At 39.9% G+C, this 19,496-nt stretch overlaps 2 protein-coding genes across 3 annotated transcripts; both read right to left on the reverse strand.

The window, feature by feature from the left end:
- Positions 1-188: 188 nt before the first annotated feature.
- Positions 189-2,019, reverse strand: cdpf1 (cysteine rich DPF motif domain containing 1). The gene is made up of 3 exons (XM_054624889.1): positions 1,834-2,019; positions 1,513-1,624; positions 189-1,233 (listed from the first exon to the last, which is right to left on the reverse strand). The coding sequence occupies exons 1-3, from the start codon at positions 1,944-1,946 to the stop codon at positions 1,105-1,107; spliced, it is 354 nt and encodes a 117-aa protein (XP_054480864.1). The 5' UTR covers positions 1,947-2,019; the 3' UTR covers positions 189-1,104.
- A 694-nt stretch (positions 2,020-2,713) lies between these two features.
- Positions 2,714-17,598, reverse strand: pparaa (peroxisome proliferator-activated receptor alpha a). Of its 2 annotated transcripts, XM_054624990.1 has the most exons (9): positions 17,460-17,598; positions 16,075-16,213; positions 11,235-11,467; positions 9,473-9,627; positions 5,960-6,098; positions 5,099-5,298; positions 4,735-5,001; positions 4,297-4,540; positions 2,714-4,199 (listed from the first exon to the last, which is right to left on the reverse strand). In XM_054624990.1, exons 3-9 carry the CDS (start codon positions 11,416-11,418, stop codon positions 3,955-3,957), a joined length of 1,434 nt encoding a protein of 477 aa, XP_054480965.1. In that variant the 5' UTR covers positions 11,419-11,467; positions 16,075-16,213; positions 17,460-17,598; the 3' UTR covers positions 2,714-3,954. The 2 variants fall into 2 exon arrangements, with proteins under 2 accessions (XP_054480965.1, XP_054480964.1); XM_054624989.1 differs by lacking the exon at positions 16,075-16,213.
- Positions 17,599-19,496: the final 1,898 nt, after the last annotated feature.

The raw sequence follows: 19,496 nt of genomic DNA on the forward strand, positions 1-19,496 counted from the left end.
TTGTTTGGGTCAGGTTTGATAATGTAAAGTGTGTATTGTGAAAATGTTGAAATGGGAGTAACTGTTTAACAGAGCTAATGATGCAACTGTAGCAGATTCTGTCACTAAAACGAACATTAGTTACACATTCATTTTGATCCGAGATTTAACAGTCACAAAACAACAGAGAAAGAAAGGTCACTGTGCGTATCGTTTTTTTTAATAGTTTCAGATTACACAGAAAAACTATTTTGACTTCACAGAAGTTAGCAGTGCATCGTCTGACCATGGATGCAGAGATGAGAAGGATAATGTATGTACTCATAAAAAGGATATTATAGTTAGAGGTAATTAGTCCTGTAAATTTAAATGTTTCCATATATTGCTGAGAAGTAGTAAACATTTATTTTCTCATAAAATAGGGTGTTAAAATAATGCACAATGGGCATAATACTATAGTACAAAGAGAAAGAGAAAATCTAGGTGGTTTATTAATTTTTTACTTTGTAAGAGCAGTGGAGAAATTAATGTTTTTAATCTGCCCTGCAACTGGTCTCGGGGAAAAGCTATTACTTCCACATCTTATCTGGAGTTATAATAGTAGTGTTAAACATTTTGTAAGGAGCACCAGAATAGTTGCTGCACTGGGCTGAACAAGCATTAGCCAAACTGAACATCATGGACATTCGTGATCAGATATCAGCAATCATTTTAAAAGTTTTTCGGGATTGTTTAATAGGAAATTTAGATCTGCTGTAGGCCAACTATGCACGCACATGAAATCAGATATTTATCCGAGCCTTTTTTATTTGCTGCTTCTATAAAACTCTCTAGAATCAAATAAATAACACCCTGAAGGTTAATACAGCAGCCCGACTTTACTGGACAAAAGCATAATCTAGTATTGTTCTGATGCGTGGTGTTCATTTTTCCACCAAATTAAAAAGCTATGCCAAAAAATTTAAGTATGTTTCTTTTTTTGTTATATGCTCTTTTTGCAGTTAAGTTCAGTATGAGTTTGATGGAGAGTTCTGGTAAAGCACCTTGACAAATTTGGGACTCTTTAAAAGACCAAACATCTTTCTTCTATTGGTGAGCATGTTATGGACCTCTTCTTGTCCGATGTCACGAGACGGCAGACTTGGAGCTCTGCTTCTTCTTGGCCAGCTCGGCTCGGATCTGATGGGGGAACTGTTCCAAGTGCTTGTTCACACACTGCATGCAGAACCTCTTGGTGTAGAAAAGACTGCAGTCCTGAGAGGAGAGAAAGCACAGTTCAGCATCAATGCCTGACTTTCGCATAAGCAATGGATGTTTATTCACATTTGCTCCAAGATGGAAAGCCTTTCTATTTAAGAAGCTGCATTTCAAGGGCATCGGTCATGAAGTTCACCCAGCACATATAAATGCCACATGATTGCAAAGTCATCTGAGGAAAACATCCAAACCACAGATGCATAGTTCATCGCCAGTGACCTACATATGGTGAAGTGTCACAGGAGCTCAGCTTAGCTACATTTGAAGACAACTTACCGATCCAACACATACACACATGTTGCACAGGCTGCAGGTAGAGCCTAAAACCAGGAACTTCTCCTTGTCCGGACTGAAGGGGTCCTGGCTTAAAAAACACTCCTCAAGCAACCTGGTGGACGAGGCAGGCAGACATACATTCATGTGGTTCACAAAGACAGAAGTTGCTCTAAATACAACACAAATCACCGCTGTAGGGTTACTTTAGCTGTGTGTTTAACGTTGTTATGTAACGTAGCAGCTAGGCTAGCTAATAACACTGGGTTTAGCATAGCTAGCTCCAGAGCACTAACACAAGCACTTAGCTAAATGTCCACTTACACAATGGCTCTGGTGTTTGGTGGTTTCTGGCCGTAGTAAGTAAAGGGGCTACTTAAATCACACGACTGGCATGTAAATGTTTTTTGACGGGGGACGCTTGTAGTTTGCTCCATCTTTCAAAGCCAAGGAGCAGAAAAAGTCACTTCCTGGTTTTCATATTGAGCGCAGTCGTGTTGGTTCATGGCGTTTTAGCGCCCCCCAGTGGAGAGGGGATGCTACATGTATATAAATACAATTGTATAGTTTATCACAGTGTTAGGAGGCTTTAAACCAGTGTGGGTTGATATATACAGCACCAGTCAAAAGTTTGGACACAACTTCTCATTCAACTACTAATCTAAAATATAAAACATATTCTGGTTTGTTGAGCATTTGTTTGTTTACCACATAATTCCATATGTGTTCCTTCATAGTTTGGATGTCTATCAATATTAATCTACAATGTAGAAAAAAAGAAATAAAGAAAAACCATTGAATGAGAAGGTGTCCAAACTTTTGACTGGTACTGTATTCTTATAGAAAATATGCAAGTGTTTTGAACCAGCCGAAATTGATTACATGGATTATTTTCATAGTAAAAATATAAACCTTAGATAATACATTTTTACAGCAGACCTCAATGTGCCATTAAAGGAAAAGCACAGGTGTAATTAATCACATTACTGGTTCACTAGAAACCCTAAATGGAAGAAAGCTATAATTAATATATATTAGATACACCTGTGCTTTTCCTGCTATGACAGCTCATAATATATGCAGTGAAAAATCTGTTAGCTAATGTGTTTGAACAGATATCATTATGCAGGTAAATAAGTCAGGGTATTACAAATAAAAAGTTAAATATATTAGTTTATTTCAAACATGACATAATTCATTTTATTGAATCAGTAAATGTATTTTTATTGTACATTTCATGATACAAAATATAAACAGTTTCGTTCTGAGAAGAAACAGTGTTTCAATACTCGGGAGGTGAAGTGTAACACAGAAAATGAGGCAACCGGCTCCTCTATTTGAGGTCTGTTTTACTATCAGCAGACAATCTCATTGTGGCAACCACATTCTTGTTATATTTACAAAATAAAACATAAACCAGCTTAACATATTATTGTGTTTGTGGTCAAAATATTCACTGGCCAATAACAAGTCTTAAGCAGGATTTGTACAAAAACCTTAGGTAAGCTATGTTATCATGTTGGGTTGTTTTTTAGCAGTAGGTTAAGGATGAAAATAAATACATTACAAATTAAATTACAATATTTTTAAATGATGGCTGCAGTCAGTAGAAACAAGGGTCCTTTCAGTTCATTGCATGTTTAAAATGCATTCTTGTTCGTGATTTATGATGCGAGAACATTCCCTGATAAAACACTGAATAGACGTCTGTTTTGCTGTGTTGTGAATGTAGAAGGTGAGGTCATAGTATGGGAAATACGAGCTCCAGCAGTGAAACATTATGGCACTTGGTGAATACTGATGCAGGTTTTCCGTCAACCACTACTCTCAAAGTGGTTGAAGAAGACGTGGCTGATTTCAATAAGGTAGTAGTAGTAGTACACAATGAAAGGACATGATAAAGCTGAACATAATCCAATCGATTTGTATTAACATTTCACATGCACTAAATATCCAAAATACTAGGAATATTTTGGTATAGAGTTGCCTATTGCATGACAAACATTTCAGTTGCCTCAAGGATTAGAATGTTATAATTTCTCTAACAAGTCTGCATCTTTTACCACAATTCAATTTATGTTCAAGATTAATATTTAGCATCAGTGCATGCATGAGTAGAAGCTGGCATCCAGGACCCAATCCATAGCAATTGGGTGCTCTCAAATCAATGCATTAAAAAAAAAATACCTCTACACATCTATGGTGTAAGATCAAAAAGTTTGTTCCCCACAGTCTCCCCTTTCATTGTAGCAGCCACAGCACCTACAAGAGCTGCCTTACCACTGCAGATCAAAGCAGGGTGCATCCTCAGGAGCTGCACAATACGCTACTTACAGTACTTTGATGTGAATGATAGTATCAGAAAATATTTATGGACACCAGTTTTTGAGTGGCATACATAAATATTCTAATACATGTCCCCCTTAATGACCATGTGCTATCGACTCAGTACATGTCCCTATAAATCTCTTGCAGGAGCGGGTGCAGTGACGTGTCCTCTGTTTTCTTGATCTCCTGCACTAACTGAGCGTGCTCGGTGACCAGCTCCCGGAGGTCGGCCAGTTTCTGCAGCAGTCTAGGGAAGAGGAAGTTGTCGTCCGGGTGGTTGGCCAGCAGGTGGAGCCTGAGTGCCTGAACGATGCTTTCCTGCAGCTGCTCCACTTGAGGCACATCCACCAGGCCTGGGCGATCTGGAGGGAAGGGATCAGAGAAACAAGTAGGAGGATTCAAATTTTTTTTTTGCAAACTTGCACCCTTTGTGCACTTTTAAAAATAATAGTCAGTTACCTCCGCAGCAGATAATGGCAGCCACAAAAAGGGCCAGGTCACTGTCATCCAGCTCCAGGGAGTTGAAGCGTGTGGCGAACTGGAATTTGGGCTCCATCATGTCGCTAAATGGCCGCCGGTGGCTCTTGAGGAACTCCCTGGTGATGAAACCTCCCCCACGGGCCACCAGGAGGCCGTCTTTGTTCATGCATGAGGCCAGGAGGGTGAAGAGGGCTTCATAAACGCCATACTTCAAGAGAGTCACCTAAAAGTGCAGGTAAGAAGGTCACAGCATGACTCAGATGTTCCTCTAAACATCAGTGTTTTTTATGTCTGTAACTTTTCCACATAAAATCCCAACATGAACACAAACCTCTTTGGTTCAAGTTAAGTAAACCACTTTATACCCCACCTATCACATGGAATCATGTCAGACAGATACAGCACCCCTGAACTCACCTGGTCATTCAGATCCAGGTTTTGGAAACCCGGCACCGCCTTGGCGAACTCCGTCAGCTCTGTGACCGTCTCCACTGAGGTGCTCTGGCAGCAGTGGAAGAGCCTGGCTTCAGCCTCCCTCTGCTGGAGTTCCCCACAGCCTGCAGCCAGGACCACCTCCCCAGCTTGGAGGCCACTCTCGGGCTCCGGACAGTCACTGTTTACCACCTGGGCCGTTAACGTGCTCTCTGCCAGCTGGAACGTCTCCATGTCGTGAATTATAAAAGGCTGCGGAGAAAGACAGAGGAGAAAATGTTGGTAGGCAAGGTTATTTGCTATCTAGTAGAGATACATAATAAATAATCTTCTTTTTTTTTTACTTTACCGGCTTGCTGGTCTTTCCGGTGAGTATGAGCCGAGCTTTGGCCTTGTTCATGTTGAAGTTCTTCATGTAGGCTTCGTGGATCTGCCCGACCAGAATCTTGTGGTCGGTCAGCATGGGGCTTGCCTCCTCTTTCTCCACCATCTTGCATTCTGCCTTTAGCTTCAGCTTCTCCGCCTGAGGCATCCGGCCAAACCGGATGGCTGGTGCATAGAAACATTCATCGTAAGCGAAAGCTAGAACATTTTTCATATAGTAGCTGTTTTAATTTACACTCAGACTACACAAAGAGACATCCAACATATCCTCCTACAGCAAACGTGTCTGCTCACACACACACACAAGTATTCGCCCCCAACAGATCTGTTGCGTTATGTTCCCTTTCCTCTCCTGTGAGGACAACATGTCGTCCTCCTCTCAGGTTTCTGAGGGTTCTGTCTGCGGTGGGAGGCCATTGCAACAAACCCAATGACCCCTCAGCAGTCAGTGCAGTTGACGGGCCAGATGTGGAGCTATATGGGCCTGTGCTTTGTCAGTGTCAAGCAGGCTCCGGCAGGAGCAGGACGTTGCTCTATAAAAACCCCGTCAATGTAAAGCACGTTGATTTGGAGCCAAATCACATTAGGACACATCCTGTTGTTGACAACACATACCATGGTGTCGGCTTAGGAGGTGGTGAGCAGGGTTTTATGCAACTGCATTAATGACACATACTTGCAAGTTATTTCATTGCTATACAATCAAATGGGCGAATATAAACTTTAAAGCAAGACTTTTGAAAGATAATGTAACAACATTTTTCACTTGAGGCTGTTGTTTAGCAAACATTACACAGATATGCTTTAAACTATGTTGTAGGTTTACCGTTGTGGGACATGCCTACGGCGAGGCACTTGTGGAATCGGCAGTACTGGCACTTGTTGCGGTTCTTCTTTTGGATTTTGCAGTTGCGTTCACACTTATCATACTCCAGCTTCAGCCTGATGGTCCTCCTGAAGAAACCCTGGCAGAGAGAAAATGACACATGTTGTCATTTGAAGATTATATGATCTGATTTGAGTAGAAAAAAAGCCTACAAACATACTCTCGTGGTATTTAAGCTCATAAAGAGATCCGTTAACCCTCCTGATTTTTCTACCATCTGTATGCTCCCTGATGACGCCTCGTGATTAAATTTCAAACAACATTAAAAGGTGCTAAATTTGAAAGTCAGAGCATTGATGTAGCAGCAAACAACCATTAGCTCTGTAAATATATGGTGTAGTAATGTCTACCTGAGCAGAGAATGAAGTCACTCTCCTTCTGGGTGTGTTATAATCAGAGTTTTTCTGTGCTTTGTTTATGTAGCCAGCCCGGCAGAGCGTGCATGTTAGTGCATGTGAGTCCCTGTGTGAGTGCCCCCCCTGGCCAGCTAATTGCCACCGATCTGCACTAAGCTCATGCAGTGCTTATTGCATATAACGCCATCCCGGCATGTGCCGTTGTCGTCGAAGCGCAAAGCCCATCCTCAGGTAAAAACTGTTATTCTGGTAGCACTGTTGACGTTGTTTGCACTGTTTGCTGCTAGCCGACACCATGTTGATGGCCGTGTGGAGGCAAGCCCCTCAATTATAGATATGCTCTGGATTTGGAATTTAGCTCCTTTAAACAACACGTTGGAGAATAACTACTTCACAGTGCAAGGATACTTTATTTATTCAGTTTACACCTCGAGTTATTAGTTGAGCCTGCCTGAGCATGCATGAGTGTAAGACCACATGTTTAAGCTTTGTTTAACAATGCTCTCTGCTACCAGATCGCTTTGGTGCAGTGAGCCTTCAGGTCTGATTTGCATGGGGTGATTGGACAATTTTATACTTGCTTGCAAGTGTAGTTATTGCTATTATATTACTATTATTATTTAGGAGACATTATTTTAAAAAGCACGAGTACCAAAGCTGTGAACATACCATACGTCATACACCTACATATGCATTATCTTATACTACTGTACATGCACTGTACATTTAAGCCCTGGTAGGACTGGTGTTATTACATAACATTTTGGGTTGGACTGTATAGTGGAATTGCATCTATATTCAAAGAGCGATATGCTTAAGGGTGTATAGTTACCTTTCTAAAGAACAACCCTGATTGGACAAGACATCCTGCAGCCCTCCAACTCACTCTGGGATACAGGGCAGTGGGCCAACACATGCTAACAGATGTCAAACTTACACATGGGCCGAAACATATGATCCTTTGACGCACACTCTCACACACCTACGTGCATCACTGAAATTTCAGTCAGAACATTCCTCATCCCTCACCGTAAAAGAAAAAAAAAGCAATATGGATTTTCTGGCAATATATCTGGAACCACATGGTCACGCAATACATCAGCCATCATCTTACAGAAGGGCTTGTCTTCCCTTATGTTGAATACACATTGTTATTGAGGGTTATCATGTGTCTCACATCATTTTTTGTGGTATTTTAAACCGTAAAAAAATATATATTGTGGGGAGAACTGGATGTATTCATCATGGAAACACAGAGGGAAGAAATGCGAAGGTCTGGGCATATGATAGTCATCAAAAATACACTGCAAAATAACAGAACTGCACAAGGAGCAGAAAACAGATGTGTGCAGCGTGCATGTCTCTGCCTGTCTGTGTTTGGGTGTACAGACAGTGACACAGCCAGTACTTTGCTTTGATATATAGCTGTAAGTAATTAAAGATGTCATAAAAGAGATGTATTATGCAATGCTTTCTTAAGGGCAAACGTATTTTAGTGAAACCGAAAGAAAATATTTAATTCATCTTTGTAGCACACCAATTCAAACTTACTTCCATCTATCAGGCAGGTAGAGGTAATGTGATTAACTTTCCCATTATTGAAGGCTTTCTCTGACGGTCCTGCTCCTCTAGATGTCCCATACAGATTATTTAGCGTCATCACTTTAGATTTAATCTCTCGCATCATGGCATGACAGCACATTCCATTCAAATTCCCACGATTGAGAGCTCCTCTCTTTAAGCGAGGTGTTGAAAGTGATATGCAGAGCGTGTCGAGCGTGGACTGTGACTGCTACATATGGCAAGCCAGATTTTTCCATGACGGCACACTATCATCAGTCAGAGCATTTTAGGAACAGAGTGTCAAAATACTCCCCTCCCGTGTGCAACAGTGTCAGTGTCATGATGTCCCTACTTTAGAGTGGCAGCAGCCTGACACAGGGGCTGACAAAGTTAACAGTAGTTTGTGTTGATCCTAATGAATGAAATGTGGGTCATTAAAACATAACCCTGCAGGGAGATGTCTTGTTTTGCAGCACCCAAAAACACATTCATTGTGCAACTGACAGATCATTTTGCAAATATGAAAAAATTGTCCAAAAAGGGTGTTTGTTGGATTGGAGGGAAATTAAAAGAACACCAGTAGCAACTCTGTCTAACCTCAAAGAAATGAGTGGTACCACAACGATTTATTGATCATTGTGTAAATGTTCCTGCATGAGGCAAACAAACACAATTTCAAGGTGGAGCTGTGGCTGATAGGAGAAAACTTTAAAGCTGGCACGGTCATAAGTTAAAAAGTCACGCATGAATAGCAAACAAAAGCTCAGATTAGCAGCAGCAACCTGCCGTTGGCTAAGACAAGTATGAGAATACAACAAGTGCACGTGACTTGGCAGTGATGATCCTTAATGCTTTTAACACACCCAGTGGTCTCAGTTCAAAGTCTTTTAATGACATTGTTGTACTTTCCTTAAACCTAAAGTCCAGTTTTTCCTGTGGAACTGAACTGTTTTCAGGCAATTTCTGTTATCATCAAATCCCAAAGAGGACTCTGAAAGAAGGTAATATTTAGTAATAAGCACAGCGGAGCTCTGTGCCAGCAGCAGCGCGATGTGTGTACTAGTGCTCGTGTGTATTAACATCACTCAGTTGGGCTCAGTGCCAAGCAGGGGAGAGGTGGACAGTCGAGCAAGGCCACCATGTCCCCCACCTCACATGACCTGGCTGTGTGTCTCAGAAACTTTCCACTGGCCTCCAGGTCAGGCGCCTCTGCATGCTGAGCTTGTTTTGGGTGTGCGTGCGCTGGTGCAGGCATGTATGTGCATGTGTACACATGGGTGTGTGTGTGTGTGTGTGTGTGTGTGTGTGTGTGTGTGTGTGTGTGTGTGTGTGTGTGGTTTGTCACCACACACAAAACATTTGCCTTTTCAGCATGTTATCATCAGTCTGATTGTATTTGTCTTTATGTTTACATCCATATCTTTGTATGACCTTTATGTCCTTTCTCACTTTGGTATGTCATTACGCCAGTACATGCATTCAAAATGTACTGTGACTGGCTGCGCTAGGCCTGTTGTAGTCCTACATCTCTCACCTTGCAGCCCTCACAGGCGTGCACCCCGTAGTGGAAGCCCGAGGCCTTGTCTGAGCACACCCGGCACTCCAGGTTGAGGGGGCTGAGGCTCTCTTCTGGACTCGGGGCAGCTGCACACACCCCCGACGACGGACTGGAGGCCGGGGTCAAGGTGTCTACAGCAAGACAACAAAGCAGAGAGGAGACAACAGCGAGTGATTTCAATGGGCCACGCTTTGAACAAATTCTAACAAATTGAGACATACACATTTTAGGGAAACGTTGCACTTACTCTAACAAGTTATTTTACAATTATTATAAAATAGAGAAGATATCATAAATGCATACCAAAAACACCTTAAGGAATAGTTTGACAATAGTTGGAGTTTTGAGGAAATTACTTTCCAACCAAGAGTTAGATGAGGAGATTGATACCACACATTCAGTATATCTCAGGAGGACTCACAACAAAGCATCCGCCAGCAGCCAGTTAGCTTAGCTTAACATAAGCTAATGTTTGTTACCTATCGGTTTTGTATGGAATAAACAGACATAACATGTTATAGGCGACTGTGGCGTAGTGGAGAGCAAGGTAGTTCTCCATTCAGAGGATCGGTGGCATGAATGTTAGTTAGAGTCTGATGGTGGCACCTTGCATGGTAGCCTGTCATCAGTGTGTGAATGGGTGAATGATATGTAATATACTACTGATTGTAAGTCGCTTTGGATAAAAGCGTCTGCTAAATGACTGTAATGTAATGTAATGTTAATTAGTGAGCTTTAGGTTTAGGTGCTCAATGTCAGGCTTTCTTTTTTTAGTCTTTAAGCTAAGCTTACCAGCTGCTGGCTGTAAGGTTATTTTCATACTTACAGTGGCATACAAATATAGAAGTGACATTGAACTTCTCATTAAACACTTGGCAAGAAAGTAAATAAGCGTATTCCCCAAAATGCCAAACTATTTCCTTAAAGATAGTGGCTCTTCTATATTAAAGCTAAAATGATCAACCTGCACCGTTTTATTCTTTAAGCACACAGTCTTGCTTAAAGGTCAAGCATTTGTAGAGCTAACTGGTCAGATGAAGAAAACATTTTTGAAACTGACGAATTAGAGTAGGGAAATAAAAATGAGTTTGTACAGGCTGGCTTGATTTGTCTACCTTGATTATTTTTGATTATTATATGGCAACTATGATGTACAGTAACAGCAGCTATAAGAACAACTGTGTTTTTTTGTTTTTTTTTTACAAACATCTGTAATATAGAGAAAACAACCAGTCACAACAAAGGGTAACAAGCTCCTGATCTATTGTCGCATACAGAATTATATTTAGGATTTAAAACCAATCAGAACAACACTGATATTGGACTCCTAACAACCAAATGAACCATCACAACGATGGCAAAAAACAGATATCCGTTAAATAGATCACAATGAATTCCTCTTTTTTCCTTGATGGGAAACTGAGGATTCTTGCCAAACAGGTCACTTGAGGATATTAGGTAATGAGGCTATTTTAGTTTGTGTCTACATAAAATCACAGGAGTGTCTGTTTTTTTCCCAGTGCTGCTCAGGAATTTGGAGACGACATCATGGAGGAGACACAGTGAGAAAGGAATTGTATCTTATCTTCTGTAATCAGACATGCAGTCTCTTACAGAAGGCCTCTTTAGGCACAATGGAGCCATAGGCTCAGAAGGTCAATATTGTAACTTTTTAACATGACAGATTGTGTACCAATTTCTTTCCTTTTTCAACCCATGAGGCCACTTGACTACTCACCCAGTGCGATGGAGCTCTCAGACCCTGAGCCAGTGCTCTGGTACACCGGAAAATCAAATTCCAGAGTGTCATCTCCTATAGACTGGGAGATGTCCCGAAGATCCTCCATCAGGTCTCCACACAGAGGACTGTCAAGCAGGGAATCCCCAAGTGGAGATGGGGGGCTAAAGAGATCCCTGGCCATGGTGGAGATCAAGCCAAACCCTGGGAGGAACAACCCCTCACTCACCAGACTGTGATAAGAGGGGAGAGAGAATGAGAATGAGGACAATGGGTGACAATGAGACTGCAAATCTTGAGGCAGCTATTAGATTGGTAGTTTTTTTTAATTAATTTTTTTATTTTTATAAACGCTCAGCTCTGGAAAAACCTTGAACACCTTAGATTGGGTGCAAACTTCACTATTTTCACTTCACTATTTTTTGTATGAAGTAAAAGTCAAAAACTGTTGACTTGAAATGTATAACTACACATGGTATACATTTTAGCTTTACCATTAGTTCCATTTAAATCACTGGCTTTGTCAAACTATTCTTGGCAATGTTTAAAATCCATGTGCAGGACTGCAATATGAAAATATTGGATTTGATATTTATGATTTTTACACCAACTTGATATAATACCTTGATTTTCAGGGATTTCATTTTAGGTCTTGTTATTTTTAATATCTTGTTAGTTTGTAAAATGATATTTCCATATAATTTGCAGTACGTATCCATATTGCCCATTCCTAGGGTGGACAAGGAAAATTATGCTTTTGTAAAATGATTAAATGAGTCCACTCAGACAGTCAGGAGCTTTTCTTTGGACAAGCCATGTAACTAATAAATAATTAACTCAAGACTCCTAATGCATTTCTATGTGAGATGGCCTGAAGTTCTTTAACACACGTTTAAAGGTTTCAGCACCAGCAGTAAATGCATCACACCATTTACTTTATCTTTTTTTTTTGCCTTGCTTAGACCTGGTTTATCCTCTTTCAGATAAAATATCATTAACATGAATAAACCTAAGTCGAATGTCGTGAAAGCACAAACCAAGATATGTCATGCAGTGGGGACAGGTAAGAATCTCGTGCCACTAATGCAAAAGGTAAGTTAATAAGGTGACGGTGCTTTTTTAATAAGTGAACCATGCCCATAGAGTCAGCAGTGGCCCATTATTCACAGATTGAATTCCAACCTTTCCAGCCAAAGTACACAATCTGCAGTTTGTTACAAAGCTCTGTATCTGATTTATTGACCTAGTCTGATGCTCCAGAGACCCAGCGTGTACATACTGTGCATCATAGCTTTAAGTGACTTTCTCTCTGCAACGATACTTTCAACAAAGAATTAAGTGTCTATCTATTCCTCTGGCTGTCTGTCCTCTCGGAGTGGATCTTAAAGTATGTGTGGGAGGGAGTGTGGTGGAGCTCCCAGCTGCTCGCGGCGGGGTAAAGGACATCTGTTAGAGCCATCCCACCACATCATAGCCCCAGAGCTCTTGTTCTTTAACGCTGCCCCCCCGCCCCCCAACTTCCAGTAATTCATCGTGGCAGATGTTGCTGTTGTTTTTTCTTTAGATTATAGACTAGGATTTGACACAGCATAGTGTAAATCCTCACTGTATTAGTAATGATGTGATCATGAGCAGAAAATTGTAGGTTAAAAGGCAGACAAATTGAAATCTGCCTTTAAAAACAGATGTGAATTATCTCACCCTAACCTCTGCTTCTACATTATTAAAATAACATTTCATCTGTGTCAGAATTCTAACAAAGTTATACCATTTAGGCAGGATTCACCCACTTATCTCTGATCTGATATACAGGAAGATTTGGCTGTGGGGCCATCACAGACCTCATGTGAGCTCAATGTAAAATCTCAGTTTACACAGCTGCTAACATCTGTAAGCCCAGCATGGGAAGAAAAAACACAGGCTGATATGAGATTGTGCAACTTCAAACTTTCACAGTTGAGAACCCTGACTTTACAGTAAGTGGTTGAACACGACAATTTGGTAATATGCTCCCTTTATTTGTGCATACAAGCCAAACAGCGAGTAAGTGTTTGTTCTTGTTTATCTACTCTAAGGGTTGCAGCATTTCAGAGGGCAGGTCCGGACGGTATACCAAAGTTGTTTAAATCTGTGAGAGTTTAAAAAGCCTCGTAGATACATTATATTGTACCATATAGAGTTCATTGTAGACACCGTACAGACTGAAGCAGCTATTGACTGACTGTTGTCTGACTGGTCTGTCAAGCTGCTTTGCAATAAAAAAAAAAAGAAATCTTCATCAAGGAGCAACTTGTGCAAATATGTTTTTACTTGCAGCACAATAACTAGCATTCACACCACAGTGCATTGAGTTCATCCTGAAATTAACCCATTGTTTCCCCCTGCATCTCTAGCCATTGATGACTCTTTAACACTACTAGGAATTTTAAAATGAGATGTTTTGAGAGTGCATGACCATAAACCTGCACGTATGCAGGAAAAACAGCTGTTATGATGTTATTCTTATGATTATGTTATCTAAATCTATGAGGTGGATCCAACATATGTAGGACCCGACAATACCAACACGAGATATCCAGATCTGGTTTTGAGGATTTTACAGTAATATATCAGAATTTTGTGCCAAAGTCAATGCAAGTTTATTTACACAGCACATTTAATTCACAGAGGCAGATGGAGGTGCTTTACAAAATGGAGTTTTTAAAATGACACAGGTAAGAGAAATAATGCAAATTTGAATTATGAAATTGAGGAATAATCCAATAGGAGGTATAAAAGGTTTTAAAATAAACAAATAAATAATGTAAAGAAAATACAAATAATAAATATTAAATTACAAAAAACAAAAGGAAAGAAGTTGTATTCTTTTCTTATTCTTATTTTTAACATTTTCAAAAGTTGTTACAGTTGGTGCAAATCAGATCAACACATTAATTAGTTTTCCTAAATCCTGTTTAGACATGATTCCTCAAAGTCTCGATCTGAATCAATAATAAGATTTGGAACATAGTTAAGTTAAATATAATGTTAGATCTTTCAGATATGTAGCTGTATTCCCTGTCCTGTAGGGCTCTAGGACCGTGCCCGAAAGACCAGCCCGTTTTTTAATCCGCCAAGCAATAATTTATGATCAGCTGTGTCAAACGAAGCAGCAGAGTTCCAGAAGCATAGAAGTGACATCTCACCAGAGTCTGTTTTTAAATCGGATGTCAATAACAACTTTAAGAGCAGTCTCAGTGCTGTGATGGGGTCGAAATCCAGCCTGGAAGTCATCTAGACCGGTGGTTCTCCACCGTATTTGTGTCAAGGACCACTACACTGAAAGACATTAGGTCATGGACCCCCATTTGGTACAATTACCCTTCAGGCACCTTGTCTGAAAAGATTTTGGTTGTTAGATATGACAAAAAACAGAATTTGTTTCTTTGCCTTAGGGAAGATGCCAGATAGGAGGGGACTGTTGCTTATTTTTCAGCAAATCGGCCACAAAGCAGTTAAAAAAAAAAGTTTTCAAATAATGGCATTAAACTGTGCCAGGATAATTAAATCATTTTAAAGCACAATCTTTGTATTTAACTTGGAAGTACTCAATGTTTGTCTAATGCATTGAATTTTATCCCATAAAAAAGGAAGTCAAATCACTGCGTTTATCCATGGAAGAATTTCTGGGGCTATGGGTGGGAGAGGTTAGTCAGCCTGTCATAAGTGCAACTAAAGTAAGTGCATTGTTATTTTTTTATTGATGATATCTGAGAAAAAAGGATTGTCTTGCCTGGTCTCTTTTTGTAGATGTCTAGGTGAATCTGGCTATTATAGAGTTTTGCAATTAACGTTCAGTTTTTCTACACTCTCTTTGGAAGAGTTTGACAGCTGCAGAATTTCTCCACTTTGTTTGCCAGGAATTCTTTTAACCCTGTATGCTGCAACAATATCAATGGAATTCACAATTTTAGAGCGGAAATGACCAACAAGATCATCAGCAGAGTTTGAGGAGTGAGTCTGCAACTAAGAGAGGGTTTCTATTAAAATTGAACTAGAATTCACCTTGATGATTGATACTGTTTTACCTGACAGTTTCTGATCTAACATGGATGTCAGGGAAGATGCAAAGATGATCAGACAATGCAACATCTAAAGCCATGATGAACAATGACTTAAAGGGATAGTTTGTATTTTTTTGCCATCAGTGTGTTTCCTACAGTAGATGGTGACGTTTGGAGAAGCAGACAGGAGTCCCAGCACAGGGGCAAAGTAATGTACTACTGACAACAGCAAAAAATACTTTGGACACACACACAAAAAAAAAAAAAAGGGCCCACCTAAAACAGTAAATTCCCCTGGCATAATGCGGGAGTCGTTGGTCCATTTGTGTTATCGTGTGAATTTGGTAAATTCAGATGTACCAAAGTCAAACATGACACAAACTAACTAACCGATCGTGGCAGCAGTAAACCAGCAACTCCCGTCTTCTGCGAGGTAAAATTACCTCGCAGAGTCATGTAAATGTAAAATGGTCAAATGTAAAAACACGAAAGAATATGCCAGTCTCCTTTTTTGCCCACTCTTGGTGAATTATTGTCAAAAAGTTTTAGCAAGAACACCTGCTCTATTATCCAAAAAAAGCCTTTTCCCATGAGCCATGAGGAATATGAAATGTAATTAATGAATGATAACATGTCATTTTTTAGTAATGACTGAATTGATAATGATCTGACATTAAGCCATGCAGCTTTAATGGTTTAGGTGACATAAAATGGTGTGGAGATAGTGGACTGTTAGAGACCAGGTATCAGGTTATTAAGTTTGATGTACTTACAGAACTACTTACAGAACTACTTACAGAACGTGTTGAGCACTGACAGTTGCAGAGATCCAAACAAGAATGGGATAAAGAGCAGAAGAGACTCATGAGGAACCAGTCACAGTGGTGCTAGGACCCCGGGGACCTCAACAGCCCAGACCAGCACCTGCACCCAGAGCTGCAACCAAAGTCCAATAATCAATTTGTGTTTTGGAAGAGATTAATCTGCAACTATGTAGACGCTCATTTAAAAACGTTTCAAGCTATGCAAAACATTTTATGGTTTCAGGTTTTTAATAAATGGGAGAATTTTTACAGTAATTTGAATATTTGGGGCACTTTTGCACTTTTTTATATATTTTCTGGTGTTTTATAGACCAAACAATGGCTTAATCTAGAAAATAAATGCCAGGTTAATCCATAAAAATAAAAAAAGATTGATTGAATGCTGAAAGCTGCACTGACACAAGTTATGTTGCTTCCGTTTCCCTTAATTATGAATTCAACAAGTCAATAAGTTGCTGGTGACAGCTTTCTAATAAAACGCGACTGGTCTTGAGCCTTTTTTTCATTCATATAATTGCCTTGCTGAAACTAGGTTGACAACTTACTCTTAAACTGGGTTGATACGACTGCATTGGCTCTTCCATAGATGACTCTGGACCAGCCCATGTTTCCCCATCACATCAAAGAACATTGTGTTTTAATTCCCAGAGGGACTATAATCCCAGACAACGGGGCTCTATCTTTAGGTCACAGGAGAAGCGGAAACAGTAACTGCACTGAGAGCAGTCAGCCGCACTCGACTAAAACTAAACTAAACTTACACGGCCTATCCCTCTGTCAGCACCCCATGAATCAGGATCAGCTGCTCTGACCTTTCTAAGACCTCATAAGACCTCTGCAACAAGGTCATGCATGTGGCTCACAGACCAAACATCAGGTACAGAGGGAAGTCCCAAGACAAACCACAACATCTTGATTAAAACAGGTTCTGCATTTGAAGGTCACATTTACTTCTCACAATGCTGCACAGACTAGGAAATGGAAATCTATTGGGGGCTGAAGGGGGGCATCTATAGTCAGAGAAAACATTTCTTGACACCATGTGTGTGTGTGTGTGTGTGTGTGGTTTATTACAAAAGCAGGTGCGGGCTTGGCTCCTTCTCCACATATACTGAGAACAATAACATGCATTCTTCTTCATAAAGCAAGAAGCCTACAGCTGTAACATAACAGAAGGCTATATAATCCGATCCACTTTTCGCAGCATTATAGTTTCTGCTCTGACGTCATAAAACTGAAGCCAAAGCCGGACCTGAACTATCAAAGTTTGTCATTTCCCCTCAGACAACAGGAAAAGTAAGATTAGTCACAGTTACGTAACAGCAGAGTTTTTTTTTTAAGTGAAGGTTATTAATTACCTCAGAGGAGGCTATCCGAAACATTTCCAGACGCTGCTGACGGTGCTGACGGTGCTGACGGTGCTCGTCTCCCGGCTCGGGTCCCGATCAGCTCCGCCGACTAGACCTGATGCGTCGCCTCGCAGCGTGCTGTCAAACATCCGCTCATCCTCCGCAGGAAACAACGTCGAGACTGACGGCGACACGGCGCGCACACCCCCTGACACACCTATGGTTTCAGCCAATGGGAACGCGAGGATTTAAAAAACGGACCACCCACTCCCTTTTCCTTTTTTTATTTTTTTTTTAGGATGCAATTACTTCCCGGTGGCTCGGGACGTCACCGGACGTAACGAGTCGGCGTGCAAGTGAACCATTAAATCTGTCGATAAATCACCACTCTCCGGCTTGATTGTCTCTGTATAGAAGCAGCATGTCTCCTAAATATAAAACATTACTTTTTTACAATCACTAGTTGAAATGATGAAGGCAAATGACAAGGTAGTACAACATGTCAACCGTACTTTGGTGTTTCATTTTCAACTCCTTTCTTAACATTTCATTAAACTTTTTTTGCTTTATTTTTTACAAAATGTACTAAAACTACTTTAACTCACTAATTAAACACTAACATCATCTACAGTACCAGTCAAAAGTTTGGACACACCTTCTCATTCAATGTTTTTTCTTTATTTTTATTTCTATTTTTTTCTACATTGTAGATTAATATTGAAGACATCCAAACTATGAAGGAACACATATGGAATTATGTGGTAAACAAACAAATGCTCAACAAACCAGAATATGTTTTATATTTTAGATTATTCAAAGTAGTTGAAAGAGAAGGTGTGTCCAAACTTTTGACTGGTACTGTATAATATAATATTAATTACACAAACGCTCAATAAAACGGCTGTTTTTCACAATAACATGTCAGGCAACACGGACTTACTCGGCTGCCTGTTATATATCATACATTATAAATATAAAGGTAAGTTATGTATATGGTAGTTCAGTACCCCTTATATGTGTTGAACAGGCGTTATGTCGTGGTGCAATATTAACTGTAGTCCTGCACTTTTATTTTAGCTAAATTACTTAAATTTAGCAATTTTATGACACTTTATACTTCTACATTTTAACTATTGTGCTTTTTATTCCACTACAATAAATGTATCTTACTAGTTACTTTACTGTTTAAGATTTTAATCATAAACCAGAGCTTATACAATGTGAAACACTATTAAAAAGGAAGTAATCTTACACATGAATGCATTTGTAATCAAAAATAAACTATACTATATCATAGTTAAACACTTACAAGAGATATTTTTCTGAATCATTATTACTTTTTTTAATAGTTTAAGTAAAATGTAAACACTGGGATTTTTTGCAAGGGAGTATTCTTATATTGCAGTGTTTAATTTAAGTAAAGGATCTGAGTACTTCCTCCACCACTGCATACACGATATAGTATAAAATAAAAATAAAACCTCTATAAACATGTAACAAAATCTTTTGCCCATATTCAAAATATGCAAACTGCCAACATGTAACATCTAGCGCCATCTACTGTGTTTGGGTGCTCAGCAATGTCTCCATCCTGAGGTGAGAGACTGTCTTGGGGTGTTTAGCTTTAAACTTTTCCCGTTGACTTCCACCATAAAGCTAGACAACCCAACTCTTCTGAGGATGCTCAGTGCGTTTTCACACTGAGAGACGAGTGGGAGGGTGATCATTTATGATTCCTTGCGGGAACCTAAGCACCTGGTCTCTTGTTCCATCTGTGAGGGTTTTATGAACTAGAGACAGTCTTCCACACTCTGAAACTTGATAAAGTGAAATCCACAGTGTGAACCAGATACAGATCAGCCTTGAAGAATTCTGGGATCCAACTTGAAAACTCAAAACCTATGACGACACTCTGTAGTGTGTTGCAAAATGATCGGCATTTGTCAAATAAAATTGACTCTCTTTTTCGTATACTTTGAATTTTGAGTCTTAGCTCCAATTTTTTTCTGGAAATATATATAAAAAATAGAAACATAAAAATGTTTT

Source organism: Anoplopoma fimbria, chromosome 23, assembly GCF_027596085.1.
Source record: "Anoplopoma fimbria isolate UVic2021 breed Golden Eagle Sablefish chromosome 23, Afim_UVic_2022, whole genome shotgun sequence".
NCBI lineage: Eukaryota > Metazoa > Chordata > Actinopteri > Perciformes > Anoplopomatidae > Anoplopoma > Anoplopoma fimbria.